The following is an 18666-nucleotide window of genomic DNA, read 5'->3' as shown; positions in this document are numbered from 1 at the left end:
GGGCCAGGCCCTCCTCCTATCAGCCCTACTGCAGGTGTGAGTGGAACCACACAGCATTTGCCACTTTGAGTTTTCAAAGCACAATACATAGAGTAGTCAAGGCCCAGTTGGTTTCCCTGTTTTCTGCTACACTAAGAACCCTGCCTGCCCAACCCCAGAAGGAATTAATATTCAACAGCAACCTTTTAGTTAAGCACTTACTATGTGCCAGGTTCGAGTCTAGAAATTTGAACACAATCGGCAAAGAGCTTCTGTCCTCGGGGAGTTTGGGATACAGCTGGGAGCTGTGCAGCCGTGCAGGATCCACAGAGCACCCCAGCGATGCTTCTGCTCTGACCTGTGTCCCGTCTCAGAAGTCAGCGTAGAGCTCTAGCCTCACGACACCCTGGAAACGTGAAGCATCAGTAGTGGCACAGTTCCAGTCCCTCATGACGGAAAGGCTGAGCCGTCAGGAGCTTGAAACAGTTATTGGGGAGCAGCGAATGCATGCACCCCGGTGCTTAGTCCTCCCCTCTAGCTGCCTATACAGTCCAGAATCCCCTGCCCAAGGAATGATCCTGCCTGCCATTGAGATAGATCTTCCCCAATTCCATGAGAATGTCCAGAGGCCTGGGAATGATCCTGCCCACCATTGAGATAGGTCTTCCCAGACTCTGTGAGAATGTCCAGAGGCCTGTCAAGTTTTACAACTCCATCACAAGTAGCCTGGGGCCACTCCCCTTCAGCTGGTCCTTGCTACTAGAAGAGTAGATGAGTTAGGGATAAACCTTCCTTTGCGCTTTTCCTGGGAATGACACCCCTGCCCTCATCCCCAGGTCCTGTATGTCTTGCACTTGGCTGCTGTAGAGAGAGCCACTCTTTAACTGTAGGCAACTGCTTGAGTTATTTTTTTGTTATTTGGTGGTGGTGTTTTGTTTTGTTTTGTTTTGTTTTGTATTGTTTTGTTTTGTTTTTGCCTTTCTCAGAAACCCCTTGTTTAGCTCCTGTACACCCTTAGTCCTTGGGGAAGTCCTGAGCATATAAGATTGGCCTGATCTTAGGGACTGCCCCAGACTGGCTCTGTCCCACCCAGTGAAGGCTGGCCAGCCTCCTTGCACCTCTGTACTGTGGTCTTCTCAGAAATCCTAGGTTAGGTAAGGACCAACAGGGGCTTTGTCTCAAGGGGCCAAAGCTGTCCTTGTCCTGGTGCCTCGCAGAAACTGGACTATATCCTCTTATATCCCACATGGCTCTCTTGGCAAGAGGATTAGAGCCCCTGGCTCTGCCCATCCAGGCTGCTCAGCAGACTTACAGAGAAGGAGCTTGGGACAAGTAGCTGAAGAGTAAGGTAGCAGACACAGGAGCCATGAATGTCTTCTCTTCACACTGGGTGTGGCCTTGAGTGGACCGAAGGGCCAGAGGAAGCTAAGGAAGGGACAGTGAGTTCCAGGTCACTCACCCCAGAGCAGCCAGAGCCCTGGGAACAAGAGAAAGTCAAGAAATACCTGGATATAACTTACTTTGTTTTGTTTTCTTGAGACAGGACCTCACTGTGTAGCACTTGTAGTCAGGAACTTTTTGTGGCGATAGACTAGACTGTTCTGGAACCCACAGGACCTGCCTGCCTCTGCCTCCCAAGTGCTGGAGTTAAAGACATGAACCACCACTCAAGCCTTACCTTCTTTTAAGGATTCCACTGCCACCTAGGGCAGAAATACAAACTGAGGGTGTTCGGCAGAGCAAATGGGGGTCAGATAGCTAAGAGAACTTCCAAACTGAAGGGGAATTCAACCTCAGTGGAAGTGGAAGCTGCATATACAGAGCCTGGGATTCCAAACTAAACAGGTCCAGCCAGGATCAGGATTCCGTGAGCTCACCGCATCCTTCCTGCCTTAGAAGCCAGGTGGGTCCATGCGGAGGCAGGAGGAAGTGCTGAAGTGGCAAGCTCCCGTTGCTAAGACTGGACTCTAAGAAGGTGAAGTGCTCATCTCTGAAGTCCCCGCCCACAGCTGTAAAAGCCCCGCCCACTGCGCTAAGAACTATTTCTAGGATTTGCAGAGCTATTTTTCTGCACCAATTGCCAGTGATAGCGGTTAAAAATAATTGAAATGCAAATCCATGGCAGCCCTCTATGGAATACTATGCCTTACTGAGAAATCTAACAAAAACTCTAATAAAAGCCCAAAGGTGTCAGTGGACCAGTGAGAGCAGCCACAGCATGGGAGTGTCTTCTCTGGGCAGTCTTTGGCTAGGTGTCTCCAAGCAGTGTCTTGGCCACATCCTGTTAAGTTTTTTTATTCATACAGTAATCTTTAACTGTTTGACGCTTCTGAACCTCCTTAAGAAACTGATGGGCATTGTGTCTCAGAGACAGATGACTGTCATCTATCTGAACATGTGGCTGACATTTGGTGACTCAGTCTACTGACCGCCTAAATCTGGTCTGTGGATACAGATCATCAAGTTATTTTCTGTGCTAGGATGTCATCAATGGGTTGGCAAGACAACCTCAGCTGTGGGCCTTGTGTTTCCCTTCTGTTTGGGGTTTACTTGGCCCACGGTGAGGCAATAGGGTTTGTTACAAATAGGTCAGTTATTCCTTGGAGGGAAATGTTGCATAAGATTATCTCCACGGTTCCATGTAACCTTGTGATTCAGCAGCCTGAGACAAGCAACACTGCATGGAAGATCTGCTTTGACTCTGGGTTAGATCATTAAAAAGGACATATACTCGCCCAAGTAGTTTGCCTGCCTGCTTCTACTGAATATATGGGGTCCTCTCTCTCTCTCTCTCTCTCTCTCTCTCTCTCTCTCTCTCTCTCTCTCTCTCTCACACACACACACACACACACACACACACACACACTTCTCTCCCTTTGCTTGCCTCACGCCCATAGTTGCCGTGACAACCAATCTAGGCCAGTCTTGGTCTATGGACCATGTTATCTAGGTGGTACAGAGCTCATCCAAGGCCCAGTGTGCAAGGGCCATTGAAGCTGTGTGTATGGGACAGTTGCCATGGCAATATATAGGACACATCCAGGTGGAAACATCTGGACTTCTTGTTGGCCAGAGAAATGAGGGGAAGTGGTTTTAAATGAGTACAATTTCAGACAGAGTGCCCTAGATTAGGTGTTTCTTTCAGCATCTCCTGGAAGTCCTAAGAGCAGAGGAAGTAGAGATTTCATATCCTCCCACCCTACCTAATATACAAGACCAGTGGCAGTGCAGAGAACACAGGCATTTAATGCCATATAGCAAGGACTAATCTGAAGCTTGCAGGGAGTGTTAGGGTCACTGGGATTGGGAGAACAGTTTGAGAAGCTGAGACAAGTGGAGGCTGGTGGTATTATATGCCACTTCCTCTGTCCATGGGATGGGTCCCCTCTCGTTCGCCATTCCCTGGATTCAGTGGGCTACGTTTACTGTGACTGTGGTCTAGGCGCTACTCTACCCTCCTGAATAGTATAGGGGTTACAGGGTCTCATCAGTAGGACCTTGGACTTTCTTGTTATGGGGGCTCCATGCTGCTTGGAATAGTATGCAGTACGGAGCAAGTCTCCAGATTCAGCTGCATGTTGATGAAGGAGAGTAGGCTGGAGGCCTCTCAAAGGCCTGTACTTGAAGTCTGATTTTTCTAAGGTACCTCCAGTGTGGTCTTGGGCAAGTTTCTTTCTCCATAAAATCAAGATAATGATACTCCCTGACATATAGGGTTTATAAGGTACACACCGTATATAAGGGGGCCCCGGGTATGTGGTGCCCGTGGGGTCTCCTGCCCTCAGTTCAGCAAGCCTCAGTGCGCTATCACCTGTCTTACAGAGGAGGATTTCAATTCAGTGGTGGGAGAGGGTCTGGCTTGGAATGCAACTAAGCAGAATGTGGTTACGTGGCTCTTAACCACATCAACAGGGAGGAAAGGCACAAAGTTGGGTGGGGCAGTCAAAAAGGGATCCCTGGGCAATGGGGCCTTGCAAGATGTATTAGACTTGAATATATATAAAGTCCAGGCAAAGCAAAGGTACAGGGGTGAGATTAGACCTAGGCAGAGGCAAGTAGAAGAGCATTAGGGGCCATGGTTGCCAGGAGATGAAGCCAGAGTTGTAGAGGGCTTGTGTATTGGTCAGCACAGGCCCATGTGGCAGCTAGACCACTGAGGGTGGAGTGGTCCTTACCTTGAAAGGTCATCCAGACCACCACATTAAAGATCTTCCTCCTGCAATTCACAGAGCTGTGGTTATGGGGGGAAGGAGGGCCTCCAAGCCTTCAGACCCTGGCCCACACCCCTACCTCCATGACTGCCCTCTGAAAACCAGCCACCAGGAAGTAAGACCTCATGTATAAGCATAGGATTGGACTGGAGAGATGGCTCAGCGGTTAAGAGCACTGATTGCTCTTCTAGGAGTCCTGAGTTCAATTCCCAGCAACCACACTGTGGCTCACAACCATCTGTAATGGGATCTGGTGTCCCCTTCTGGTGTGTCTGAAGACAGCTACAGTGTACTCATAAGCATGGGGTCCAGAACACTTGTCATAAGTGAGGAACAGCATAGTACAGCCCAGAGCTAGATTCTGCTGGCCCCAGACATTCTAGCCATGGGGCTCCTGAGGAACCCATGATTAGAGGAAGGGCCTGTCCGATGCCCTTACATGCTAGGTCTAGAGCAGGCTTTTTTAAACCCTGTTTCCCTCAGGTTCTGCAGACCTCTGGAAGAGGGCCAATGCTTCTCCAGCCTTTAAGAGACATCCTCTAGTGGCTTCAGGCCCTGTCTCTTTGTGTAAGGGGTAGTGATTTGGTTTCCTTCTCCAGGTCCCCTCTCTCATTCCTGCATTATTGTTATCTCTATCCTGCCCATATTGGAGCACAGAGGAGCAGGTGGCCAGGCAGCTGGGAGTTCAGAGAATATGTTAGGGTTGATCCACATTTCTGTCCTGTTGTGATTGGGGCAGGATCAGGGTAGGGGCAGACTAAGGTCCAGGGTTGGGAGCAAGGTGGGGGCAAAACTCCTGAAGCCTGGTTCTGTTACTGTTCTTTCATCTCAAGCTATGTTTTCCCCGACAGGCAGGCAGATCATAATCTCTCCCCTAAGCTCATACATCTGACCTTTGAGCCTAGAATGAAAACCCATAATCCCTGAGCTCAGGGAGTCTGTAGGACTCGAGAGGGTGTGCCAGGGACTTGTAGAGAGCACAGTAATGTCTTCTCTACCAGTTCTATGCAAAGCAAAGCTAGCAGCTGGGCTGTTGGCAAGCAAGTAGACCAATCTAAGAGGGCTTCCTGGAGGTGTAAGTGTGCTGGGGTGTTTGTGTGACAGCACTGTGTCCATCGTTAACTTTTTCTTATGCACATAGGAGTAGATGGGAGACCCTAGTCCTAGTTTAGTACTTATTATACCTGTAGCAGACAATCTGGGCTGTGAGGATACCGTGGCCTTGCTTACCCCTTTCTCTCAGATGTGTAGCAAAACTCCCCCATACCTCTGAATACAGAAGTTTGAGGGCTTAAGAGAGCCTCCTAGCTAGATTTCCCAAGGTCATTCCCCGAAGATATGGAATTTCTTTTGAAGGGGACAAGGGCAGAATCAGTGGCCTCCTCCTGTCCCAGGGCTGCTGAGGAAAGATGTTCCTGGGACTGCATCCCAGAGGCCTGGCTCCCACTCCACGCGCCAGCTGTGCTGTCTCTCACCACAGGGTACTGAGAGGTCACCCCTGTTTACAGGCCCCACACATCTGTTGTGAGTCACGCATTCATTCACTGAATCAGTCGTCACTCAGCAAATATTCCTGAGAGCCCACTATGCGCGCGCACGGGACTCTGATAGCCTTTGAAGACAAGTTCAACCAAAAATGGATTCTGAAGAAACACAAACAGATGATGAATGATGGCTACAGATGTTAGGGGATCATCAAAGTGGCTGCAGTGGGGCGGGGCGGGGCAGGGCAGGGGGTGGCATCCTTAAAGAAGGGGCATTAGCCTTCACAAAGGGTTGAGGGAAGTTGGGTTTGTTAGCACACAGCAATTTCAGCATTCAGAAAAGACTGAGGCAGGAGGATATTATGTTCAAAGCTAGCTTGGTGAGACCTTGTCTCAAGGGGGAAAAAATCCATTCAAGAGTTGTATAGGCCCAAAACCTTAGGGGTAATATTCTTCTCTTTTTTAATTTTGACAGAGGGTCTACTGACAATTAGCCTTATGACACTTTTTTAAAAAAACATTTATTTATTTATTATATGTAAGTATACTGTAGCTGTTTTCAGACACCCCAGAAGAGGGCATCAAATCTCATTACAGATGGTTGTGAGCCACCATGTGGTTGTTGGGATTTGAACTCAGGACCTTTGGAAGAGCAGTCAGTGGTCTTAACTGCTGAGCCATCTCTCCAGCCCAGGAGTAATATTCTTGACCCCCCTCTTTCCTGCACACCCACATTTAGCCCATGAGCAGGTTCTAATGGCTCTACTGTACGCCACTGCTGATTTCTTCTCATGACCACTGTCTCCATAACCATCTCCACTACTATCTATCTCCACCACCATCTTTCAGCTGAGCTCACCATTCAGCCAAGAACTTGTACAAGAACTTTTGCCTTCACAAAAGACTCAAAAGGAAGCCAGGTCTCTCTCTCTCTGACTGTGTGATTCCAAATGACATTTGTATATAAAGACCTAAAAGGCCCTCTGTGCCCTGCCCACCCCCAATTTCTCACCACTTTCTCACATCTTCTCACCCCTCTTCTTTCTCTCCAACATCTTATCTTCCTTGTTTTCTTTCAAAAATACACCATGAATTTCTTATTTCCATCTCGACTCTTTCTCCCTAGCATTTTTTTTTACATTTATTTTGCGTGTGTCCGTGGGACCCTAGAGGACAACTCTCCAGAGTCGGTTCCATGCTTTGGTTTCTGGGAGTGGAGCTGAAGTTGCCAAGCTCAGGGGCAAGCCTGCTTACCCACTGAGCTATCTTGTCGGCCCTTCCTTAGCACTTTTAAGTAACTGGTATCTCTAAGCCAATTCGTTGTCTGTCTTTTCCCACTGAGGATAAGGGTTTCTGTTTTGTTAAATCCTCAACATCTATCCCAGCTGACCATGAACCAGCATGAGCAACTGGGAGCTGTCTTTCTAGAGTCTCTGTGCTCAAACATCAGTTATTTCCACAGCCTCTGGCTGGTCTTGCCCGCATTCTGAGGTCCCTGCTGAGGGGTGGAGTGACTTAGGGAAATGACCAGGTAGAAGAACAGGGATATATCAGAATCTTCTTGGAAAGTTACAAAAAAGGTTATTATAGGGAGGTGAACACAGAAAGCCTTAAAGAGCTGTCACTCTTTGGGGTTGATGGTACCAGGCCCTAGCTGGGGATGACAGGCTAGGCTTGCACACACAACACACATGGTTGGGTTTCTAGTCCTTGTTCTCCAGATCCTGACTCTGGGCACAGAAACGAGAGTGCTGCCTGTCCCCAAACTCTGTGTTGAGCTCTGTAGGGAGTAGGGTGTGGACTCCCCCACCCACCCCGCCATGCTCTCTCCCGAACATTCCTTCTTTCCAAGGTCACCTTTCAAGGTCACTGGGTCAGAAACAGCTCAGCTCTCATTTCTACCTTCTTCTCCCTTCCAGTGCCTTCTCTTCAGCTCTGCTAACACTATCCCAACAAGCAGAGCCCCAGACCACACACCACCCCTGTGTTGTGTTACATCCTTTTCAGTCACAGGAGTGTGACAATGTAAAGTCCCCACAGCGTGCCTTTCCTTGGCGCTGTGCCTACATCTTCCTTCCTTACACTGCTTCAAACTATCAGTCAATAAGACATGGTTGAATCGCACATCCTAATTCCAGTACCAAAATGGGCGTGTCAAGCTTGCTATAAGAGTGCTAGGGACTGAAGATATAAATGATTCCAAACCAGCCTCTTTCCCCACCTTCCCAGTAGGAACTGGCAGGAGCCAGCTCTCAGGTCACTGACATCATCAGCACCCTCTGTCTGCCCAGCTCACTCCCCCCCACCCAATCTTGCAGTCCTTTGAGGATCATTGGTCTCTATGCAACAAACCATTTGAGACCTGGCATTTTCACAGGGTGGCAAAGGAGGAAATGGCTGAGGCTGAGGGGCTCAGGGCTGATCTTGAAACAGTATGACATGGCAGAACCCTCTCTTTTTAGGAATCACTGGAGGAAATGCTCTGTACATCTCGGCTTTATCGACAGATGCCAGAATGGCTGTTGCCACGGCAGCAGAGCATCCTCCCTCCAGAAGAGGACGGTTGGGAAACACTGGGGATGTGAAAAGAATAGGAAAGAGTGAGACAGAGGTGTGCTAGGGAGCCTTGGAGTATTCCAAGATGCCAGGCTGGTGTGTAAGGGACCGCTACCTGGCCCCGGGAAGATTCTATAAAGACAGGAGGAAGACGGCTCTCAAGGATCCTGGCAGTGAGGCAATTTGTGACATTGTGCATAGACAGTATTTTACATCTCAGAAACCGACAGGTGACGTGCTGTGGGGGAGGGAGAGGGACCCCAGGCTTAGAAGGTAGAAAGGGGTGGGGCCTCTATTCTGGTGAGAACAGCTACCAACCTGATTTCAGTCCAAAGTCTTTCATCTGGTCTGTCCTCTTCTAAAGAGAAGCAGAATTTCAGGGGCTGTTTACTGGACGAAGGGGAGGGACTTGAGATTTGGGGAATACGGAATCCCGTGAGAGACAGGCTAGAGGAACAAAGAGGGTACAGAGAAGAGGAAGACCTGAGCTGACACAGTGAGGGAGTGAGACACCGTGGCGGAAGGAAGGTCAGGTCCCAGGGGCAGTGGGCATCCGGAGCAAAGGAAATGCGGATGGACAGAAGGACTCATGGAATTGGGCCTCACAAAGTGCTGAAGGCCTCCCTACAGATATGGCCATCAGAGGGGAAGGATCAGGTTCAGCCAGGGGTATTGGCTGCAGCAGTAGGCATGAGTGAATGGACATGGGGTTGTTTAGTCAGGATGTTAACTAGAGGAGAAGAATCTATATGCTGGGGGCGGGGTGGGGGACGGGGGACTATCAATAACAACCAAGAACTTGGTCAATCCACCCACCTGCCCCCTTTGATTTTCAAATTGCATTTTTTAGAGACAGCAGCATCCCCGTGTGATGGAGTCAGGGAAATATTATGTAAATTACAGAATGGCGGATAAATAAGAATGAGAACTTTTAAAATGATTTTTTTCCCCACAATCCTAGCACTCAGGGGGCTGAAGCAGGAGGATTCCCAAGGCCCAGTGGTTTGTGACACTATTACAAGTCATCTGTGGGATCAGAGACATTCCAGCTCTTACTTGAACTAGGAGCTTATGTTCAGGCACAAGCATGAGTGCTTGTGTGTCCTGTGACAGCTCATAGTCTAGCTGGAGAGTCCCCAACAGTCCTCTGACAAGCTTCAAATCTCTGTGTCCTATATGGACTTGCAGGCTTGGCTCCACCTCTGAGTTTCCCAAGATCTGGACTTAGGGCCTTTGAGGGCACTCTGCCTGGTGAATCTCAACACCCAGACCTCTGCCTGCACTGTGAGGCAGCACCTCTTGCCACTGCTGTAACTAGAACACAACATATCCATGCCTGTCTTCCTGAGATAAGTGTGTGACATTGCATTTTTCACAAGGACAAAGTTATCTCCCTGAGTCTTGGGTTGTCTGCCTTGTATCCCTGTCAGGCATTAAGTTCTTTAAGGGTAGACTCTCTCCATCTTTCTCTGGATCTCCAAGGTCAGCTAAAAGTTCACAGTTCACCTCTCTGCCCAATAACCCCATTTCTAGCACTGTACTAGATACAGCCTCTCTGCTACAGTCCCTGTCCTAGAAAGGTTCATAGAATCTCAATCCAGCCCTGGGGTCATCATGGAAGTTAAAGTACCCAGGGCTCTGGTCAGTACCCTTGGCTCTGGCCAGCACCCAGTGTCCAGCCATCTGGCCTCAGAGCCTGAGTCATTAATACCTACTCTGGGCTAGCATGGTACTTGGAGAGCTCCTATGCTGATAGAACAAACATATCCAGGATCTCTTCAGTTGGTTCTGCAGCTGGGCAGTGGTGGCGCACGCTTTTAATCCCAGCACTCGGGAGGCAGAGTCAGGCAGATTTCTGAGTTCGAGGCCAGCCTGGTCTACAGAGTGAGTTCCAGGACAGCCAGGGCTACACAGAGAAATCCCGCCTCCAAAAACAAAAAACAAAACAAAACAAAAAATGCTCTGCCAAGGGACCTATGCTAACTCTCCTGTGTCCTTAGTGTCCCAAAGCCCCTTTTCCTAGGAAGCTAGGATTAAAACCATTGTAAGAGCAACAGAGGTTCAATGACTTTGACAAGGTCATGTGATCAAGTGGAATGGTGACTCGGACTCCTGCACCCAACAGTTAGCCGCTTCAACCCCTCAGGTCCCTGTCCCTGTCAACCCTAGGCACTGTCTAAAGCAGCCTGTTCTGTCCTGTGTCCCTTACCTTCTGGGTTTAGGAGGGCAAAATACACCATAGAGACTAAAGGTAACTAAAGGTAAAGAATTTCTGAGGGAAACCAAAGGTAACGGTTTGTGAGAGCTTCCCTCAGGCTCTGCCAGTTTCTACCCAAGACCTACAGGGCCACTCTTTCTCCTGGGTCAAAGACACCCTTTCCCAGGACCTTTACCTGTACCCCTAAGTCTCCCTTCCTCCACTCATGCTTTTTTCCAGATGCAGCAGGGAACCTTCTACCCCATCTCTCTGTAGAAAGCAAGGAGAAAAACTGGTGGGATCCTCTCTGTGCCCCCGGGGCTCAGCTCACAGACACCTCCCCCTCCCGAGCCAGAAATAGACACACTCTCTCCCCTACCTCCCTCCCCTTGCGCACACTCCACCCCTCCTCCTGTTTGCTCCCCGCCTTCCCCCTCCCCTCTTTCTCGCTGGGAGCTGCAGCCCGCAGCCTCTCCACGAGCTGGAAGGAGGAGTAGAGAGAGGGCGCTGCCCCGGAGTGTGCAGCCCGCAGCACGGATCGGCTAGCCGGGGGACAGAGACAAGATCCCAGCATCACAACACGACCTGGCTTCGATGGAGCCGCTGGTCTTCTATCGTTCCTTTGACTGATTTAAATTTTTTAATTTATATTCTCCCCGCCCCGCCCCTTTTCCTTCGACCCCGCCCCATCAACCCGCTATTTCCTTGCCTTTTCCTCTTCCCCGGCTTCCTTCTCCGCATTTCTTTCCCTTTCGCCCTCCGCTCGCCCCCTTGCTCCCTCCCCTTCCTCTCCCCTTCCTCCGCGGTTTCTTCCGTCCTCCCCCCCATTCCGCCCCCTCCTCTCCCGGCACTACCGCCCCCTCCCCCGCCCCGTGCCTGCAGACGCGCGGATCGTCCATGCGCTCCTCGCAGGCAGAATGCTGGGCAGCAGCGTCAAGAGCGTGCAGCCCGAGGTGGAGCTGAGCGGCGGCAGCGGCAGCGGCGGCGACGAGGGCGCGGACGAGTCTCGGGGAGCCAGCAGAAAGGCAGCCGCGGCGGACGGCAGAGGCATGCTGCCCAAGCGCGCCAAGGCGGCAGGAGGCAGTGGCAGTATGGCCAAGGCCAGTGCAGCGGAGCTGAAGGTCTTCAAGTCCGGCAGCGTGGACAGTCGTGTCCCCGGCGGGCTGCCTACCTCCAACCTGCGCAAACAGAAGTCGCTCACCAACCTCTCGTTTCTCACGGACTCCGAGAAAAAGCTGCAGCTGTATGAGCCTGAGTGGAGTGATGATATGGCCAAAGCACCCAAGGGTTTGGGCAAACTGGGGCCCAAGGGCCGCGAGACTCCTCTGATGTCCAAGACGCTGTCCAAGTCTGAGCATTCGCTCTTCCAACCCAAAGGTGGCTCAACCGGCGGCGCCAAGACCCCACTGGCTCCGCTAGCGCCCAGCCTAGGCAAACCTAGCCGGATTCCTCGGGGACCCTATGCGGAGGTCAAGCCTCTCAGCAAGGCGCCTGAGGCAGCGGTAAGCGATGATGGCAAATCGGATGACGAACTGCTTTCCAGCAAGGCTAAAGCGCAAAAGGGCTCAGGGACTGTGCCCTCTGCCAAGGGCCAGGAGGAGCGGGCCTTCCTCAAGGTGGACCCCGAGCTTGTGGTTACCGTGCTGGGCGACCTAGAACAGCTACTCTTCAGCCAGATGCTAGGTAAGACTTGCTGCCCCGCCCCACCCCGCCCCTGGTTTTCTCCTGGCCAGCTGCAGGAAGAGGTTTGCTTTCCCCCTTTCTCCCTTCTATACCGATCACTGGCCAGGTTAGGAGGGGTATTACTGCCCAGATGTGCAGAGCTGGCCTACCTCCAGCTGTGTCTGGCTAACGTGTGTCTTAAAGATGTCGCTGATGGGAGCCTGGGCTCTGCTGTGGCTTGTTGGAAGTGAGGGTGGACAATGGAGACGGGGGACTTGGGGGGCTCAGAAATCATTAGCTCCCTTGAATTTTAAGGTCCAGAGTCCTAATATGGCAAACCACAGTGAGGTTGGTAGAAACACCAGCTGAGGAGTAGTCTGCGCTGAATAACACAGCATCCAGCATTGCTAGGGAAGCCTAGGGTAGGAGATCTAGAGCAAAGATGTGGGGAAAGCAGATGTGAGGGCTAGTTGGTCCTTGGAGCAGGGCTGAGGCTCCACTTCCTCTGTGAATCCCGGGTGGGAGCTTGAGTCGGATTTCCCCGGGTGTGGGGGACCTGGCAGCAAGAAGTGTCTGGGGCCAGGGAGGCGGGCGGGCAGCCAGCTGTGCGCATCTGGATACACGTCCGTTCCCCCAGCCCCAAGCAGTCACCCCATCCCCCTAAATGTTTTAGGGAAAGGTCTGGGATTTTGCAAGGAGACTCCCGAGAAGCCTTTGCCCTTTGGCTAATGAAAGCCAAGCTGGCGGGAAGAGAGAAACAAAGCTTGCTCGGCGGAGGAAGCCAGAGAGCTGCTCCATTGTTCTCCAAGCCTGAACAGTCCGAGGAAAAAATCCCGAGCCAGCCCGGGAACCGTGTTTTCTTTCTGTGGAGTCCCTGTTCTCAGACAAGGATACATGGAAGATGTGCCTAAGGAGGCGGCTGTGCCTTGGTAGCCCGCACCAGCAGTACAAGAGCTGCGGGAGATCGGCTGCTAGCCACCTTAAGTGCACAGACTTGTTGCAGTGAATGTGGGTCCTCAGGCATCAGAGCCCAGGGACCCCATCTTCCTGGGTACCTTGTAGTCTGGTACCGGCTCTGCTGGGGGCTGGGAAGGGGCGTGTCGTGAGCGTGTGAAAGGGCGGGGCCAAGAGGAGGGTGGCGGTCTAAGTGACCAGATTGATGGAGAGAGAAGCTAGGGCTGGCCCAAGGCCCCTGGAGAATGCTGAAGGAAACCTGTTCAGCCTGCTGCAGTCTTCCTGAGACCTCCCCGCCTGTGGGGTGGTGAGGGTCTGGTGAACAAGGATTCTGCCTCTGACACAGATGGCTCGTGCAGACTGGACAAGGGCAAAGGGAGGAAAACAGCCTTGTGCCTTTCGGCTCCTCCCCAAATTCGATTTGAGAGTGGAAAGGAGGGATGGGGTGGAGTGTGTAGAAGTGACAGGCAGAAGTGCCACCCTATTGCCTGTTGAGCCTCTCAGAGATCCTGCCCTCGAGGAGCTCTCCATTCAGTGGGCTTAGACAGACAATAAGGAAAACTAGGCACCAGGCACCCAGGGAGCTATGTGGAGAATGAAAACTGGACTGGGGTCTAGAGAGGGACTGAGAAGGGAGGCCTGTCTTAGGCCTCACCGAAGGAGGTGGCCATGGAATTGGGCCTTGAGACATGGGGCTATCTCGGAATGAATGTACATAGTCTAAAAGGGCTGAGGGGAAAGGGCCTTCATATGCTTTGGGCAGGGGAGGAGGGGTGTTGGAGTAGAGGGCAGAGCCCCATGTTTAAGGTCAGGACTTCCTCTGTTTGGGGTGGGGTTAGTTAATCCAGCCCTCCTTCGTCAAGGCATTTCCCACACTGCCCATCAAAGGCCTCTTAGCCGCTTCTCAAGAAAGGTCACCACAGAAACTCTGAAAGATGGTCGTAGAGTTGGCTAGGGACAGGAGAGGAAGAGAAGTTGAGCCGTGGTCCCTTATTCCTGCCGAGCTGTTGTTTCCCCATCACTTAACAAATTATCGGGCGACCAGGGACCTCCTCCCTTTTTTAACTGGTCAGATGCTGGGCCAAAGGCAAGAGCCTGCTGCCTGTGCTGAAGAATCCATTCGTTCCTGAGTCCTCAGTTACAGCTCTTTTGTGGGAGACCTAAGAGGAGGAAGGGCCTACAGGTGTGGAGGGGTCTGATGAAGGTGTGTGTGCACTGGTCCTGGGCCAGCAGAGCCATTCTCATGGCCTCGTGGAGAGCCGTGGAGCTTCGCCTTCGGGTGGAGGGGAGAGGTGTGAAGTCTGCAGAGGTTTCCGTGTTGCCTCTAGATGAGAAGACCAAGATATGGTGGTGGCATCAGGCCCCAGAATATACTGTCTAGTCAGATGATAGGAGGCGGCTGATGACTTTAGGCCAAGCCTTCTTCCTGTGTGCAGATGAGGTAGAGAGGACCAGGAGGCGTGAGGGAGAAGGTAGAGCCAGTTGGCATCCCAGGGCCTGTACAAGTATGCCCAGGGTCAGGACAGGCCCCTGGTGTGCAGCAGGGCAAGCATCTGGGGACGAGGCTGCGATGATGTCTCCCCATGGCCAAAGTCAAGGAGTTTTTGCGCCCACCCTTGAAGCCCAGTATCAGCTTATGCACATTCCCCGGTACCATCTCAGACCCGACTCTGCAGGCCAAGGGCAGGGAGCTGGGACAGCCTCAAATAGGAGCCTTTGTGGAATAAAGGGGAAGAACTGCAAGCTGGTCACCCCTTCCGTTTCAGCTGGGGCCCAGATGATCGAACCAGGCTCTCGGTCCCTTCCCTAACCTGAAAGCTGCCAAGTAACTACGGTCCCCCGCTGGAGACAGTGGAAAGCATAGAAGGCTAAGGGCCAGTCCCAGGGGAAATAGGCCAGTTCTAGTACCCTAGCTTGATAGTCCCTGAGATAGTTTTGATTCTGGAGGAAGGACAGTAGGCTAGCTCAGGGGCAAAGCAGAAAGTGATATTCTCCAAATCTTTGTCCAGAAGTCCTAAGTTCTGGTTCCTCCTCTAGGGCTCAGTTTCCCCATCTATGAGTGGAAGAGGCCCTCTCATGGCTCATCCTGTAAGGGCAGAGGCTGGGATTGATTAGACCTTGGTAAACATCCTGGGTGGATCAAAGAGCACTTATATTAACATAGAGAAGTTAAAATTACAGTTATACCCCCCAAGTCATACTTTCTTCAGCTCATCAGCTCTTTATCGGAAGATTAAAGCAGTCAGTTTGTTGACTCCCCAAACGTTCAGCCTTTCAGGAAAGACTGGAACAGAGTAAAACAGTTACGATGACCCGAGGTCAGGGTGAGAAAGAGCCCAGGTCTTGGCATTCCTAGTCCCATTTCTTCACAGAAGGTGTCTGGCATCCATGGATGGGTTTCCATGGCAACAGTTCTCTACCCTCAGAAGCACCGACCAAATACAATTAAGGAGAAAAGGCAGGAAGCTATCCATTTCTAAGGCACTGGGGCGTTGGGGAGGAGGGTTGGGAAAGGATTGCTTCGGAGAATGCACTCTGGACTTGTATCAAGTGCTGTGGGGATGACCTCTTTTCCCAAGCACTTCTCGCCATCCTTCCTCCTGTGCCTTGGGGGGTGGGGGGTGGGGTGGACACGTGACTCTAGATAACTTGCCCTGAGCTGGCAGGTGTGTGTGTGTGTGTGTGTGTGAGTGTGTGTGTGTGCAAGCTCACCTAGTACCAGAAGCTCCACCCACAAGTGTGCTTGGTGATCCCAGGAACTCTCTGAGGCCTTGAAAGAGTCGGCAACCCTTCCTGCTGCCCTTCAAATGAGTAGTGGCATTTGGCTAGAGGGGAGTTTTGGAATTACAGGTTGATGGTTTGCGACAACATGCTGGGCCAGCCGGTGAATGTGCTCGTGTGGAATAGGAGATGACACAGGACCTTAGGGCTCCTGCCTTCCACCGAGCAGACCATTTCTTTCCCTGCCACTTTCAGGATGGCTTCATCCAAGGCCAGGCTTGGGTCTCCACCAAAGGGTCGACGGGGAGTCCTGTTCCGTTGCTCCTGATGGCAGGACTGAAGCTGGTCTCTTCACAAGACAACCTGGGTTCTGTGTCTCAGAGGGAAAGAGCTAGCTGAGTAGGTCTTAGGGGTAGGCCCTTTTTCTTTCTACCTTGCTGAGAAGGTTCAAGGAGCAGGGGTGCCCAGAGCTGCTCTGGCTCCCCCCAGAACATACTCAGGATGATGCTCGTCCCACGATTGACTGACTCCAAGCCAGGAGACCTTAAACAGGACTGAGCCTTCTGGGACCCTGGTGGGTGTTTCCTGATACTTTCTTGTTTTATTTCTTCTGTCCTGTGCCCAATCTGCCTCTGGGGCTGTAATCAGCCACTCTCTTCCCCTCATCCCAAGCTGCCCAACCAGTTCCTCCTCCTCTGCTACCCTCAGTCTTGCCCCCTCTCCAATACGTTCATTCCCAGTTCTTCAGCCTCTAGCCCTAGGGCTCATAATGATGCAGGGTGCTTTCTGGAGCTTGAGTCTCCAAGGTGCACAGCTGCAGTTCAGCACCCGCCTGCTGCGGCTGCTGCTGCTCATCTCACTGCAGCGAGATGCCCTCCTCTCTACAACCTGCTCAGCCTTCCCTGGGATTTCTTAGAACCAAAGAGTGGAAATTGTCTAGATGAGCCGCCCACTAAACGCTGAAATTAATCCCTCTGTGGCACCAGAGGCAGGTGGGTGTTCTGTTTACACACTCCTGGTAACAGAGGGCTCACTACCTTATTTTCCTGGAAAGCATTCACTGTCGGAAGGTCCTCCCCCCACCCCCACCCCTTCTTTCCGTTGAACAAAGCTTCTGTCTTCTGAGAATTTCTTCCGTGGTGCACATTTGCTCTTTGGATCCTTTCAGATGAAGGGAGCCTGCATCTCACATAAGTTAGATCCCTGTCTGAGTTTCATCTCATCTTTCCTCCCTTCACCCTGTCTTTTCATGTTTCTTGCCTGTGTCTTTTTCTCTTTATTATTATTTTTTTAAATACAACGTCGTGGAGAGGGAGTCTGACCTATATGCACCTGGTTCCCAGGCCTGATATTGCCTATCTTCCACCTGGACCACATTCCTGGCTCCGCATACTATTTACATCTTAAAATGAGTCCCTGCTGAGAATCTGGAGGACTCAGAGCACCTGGCTATAGGTTTTTTTCCCCCTTGTCCCAGAGAAGCCATTCCTGACAAGCCTTTCTTTCCCTTTGCTGGAGTCCCTCTGCTAGCCAGCCAGCAGAAGGAAATGGACGTCACCTGTTTCTCATTTGCTCTGGCTGACCTCCCCCCACCCCCTGTTGGATTACCCACAAGTGTTTGATGTCCAGGGAGCCTACAGCCTTCCCTCTCTTACACATAAAAGAGCCAGGGCATCAGACCCAGCTGACTACCCTATATGGGGAGGTGACCTCCAACAGAAGCCCGTAGAATCCCTGCCATCAAGTCAGACACCTCCACACGCTGCTGATTCTGCAGCTGGGGAGGCTGGACACCCAAACCTCCCTGGTTCCGTTCCACTTGGTTCAATAAAGTCAAGCCCCCGCTTCCTTCTGGCCAGCAAACATCAGTGTGCAGACTGGGATGATGTCTTATCTTTTCAGTAGAGGTGGAGACAGGAACGCAGTTGGGCCCATCCCAGATCTTATACCTCTGGTGTGTGAGATGTTAAAAACAACAACAACAACAAGAAGGTAGGGGTCCGGGACCTGCTAGGCTTCTGCACTCTTCTGCCTAGCTTGGTGCTACAGCTGAGTAGGGGAGGCAGGGATCATGGATGTTCTGCAGGCTTCCCGCTCTTGCTGTCAACACCACTGTACATCTTGTGTTTATACATAGTTCTTCATTCCATTCCATCCAGACCTCAGAAAGGCAACCGGGGACTCTCGGCAGGAGCCATGCCTTGGCCTGGGCCATCCTGGAATCTATTTTAGATAGCCCAATGATACATTTCAGGGCCACAGGAGTGAGTGGTTTCACTGCAGAGCCTTCTAATTTCTGGGTTGCAGTCTCGCCCAGTGTGTCTGATGGTGCTGCTGTTACTTGGGATGTGGGCACCAAGAACTAGCACTTTGGTCAGTATGGTCAGCCACTCCCACTGCCTGTCCCCTGCACAGTTGTCTGAGAATTATCCCATTGGCGTCCTGCTGTTGGGTATAGCTGGGTGCAGGAGATTTGAGTCAAGAGTTCCAGATGTTTTCATAGAGAGCCAGCGGCGTTATAAACTGTGACCTCAGGATGACTAGTAAGAACAAATGCACCCAGCGCTTTGCATGTTATAGGCATGATGGGTCGGTCGTGTGGCACATGGAGCAGATGCCTGGGACTTGAGTGAGGTTGAATGTTGGAGTGTGTAGCGGGTAGCATGCGTTCCCATGGATCAGTGCACATCGGTACCAGCACACTCTGGTTCCCAGCACACAATGCATTTACATTGTGCATCTATGTATGTACACAAGAGCTGGACCAGTTTAAGAGTGTGAAACATGACCACGAAGGAGCAACTTCCCCCAAACAGACCCCCAGGCAAAGACTGCAGGCTTCAGATGCCTGGCTTCTTTCCCAGACAAGCATTTTAAGTACTGGTTACCCTTCAGACTCTGA

At 51.6% G+C, this 18666-nt stretch overlaps 1 protein-coding gene across 18 annotated transcripts in view; it reads left to right on the top strand.

Annotated features, from left to right (window-relative positions):
• Nucleotides 1-18666, top strand: part of Nav1 (neuron navigator 1) — a 253771-nt gene that overhangs the window by 91686 nt on the left and 143419 nt on the right. For 16 of the 18 annotated variants that reach the window (XR_003954495.1, XR_878320.2, XM_006529374.4 and 13 more), the window contains one exon: nt 11310-12110. The exons of the other annotated variants lie outside the window; for them this stretch is intronic. Coding sequence is in view for 14 of the 16 variants with exons in the window: in XM_006529374.4 (XP_006529437.1) it covers nt 11310-12110 (801 nt within the window). In the remaining 2 variants the exon portion in view is untranslated. Of the gene's footprint in view, nt 1-11309; nt 12111-18666 lie in introns of those variants that run through there. 18 annotated transcript variants of the gene reach the window in all.

The sequence above is a fragment of the Mus musculus genome, chromosome 1 (genome assembly GCF_000001635.26).
Source record: "Mus musculus strain C57BL/6J chromosome 1, GRCm38.p6 C57BL/6J".
Lineage (NCBI taxonomy): Eukaryota > Metazoa > Chordata > Mammalia > Rodentia > Muridae > Mus > Mus musculus.
Note: the sequence above shows the minus strand (reverse complement) of the source record. Positions and strands in the feature narration are given on the sequence as shown.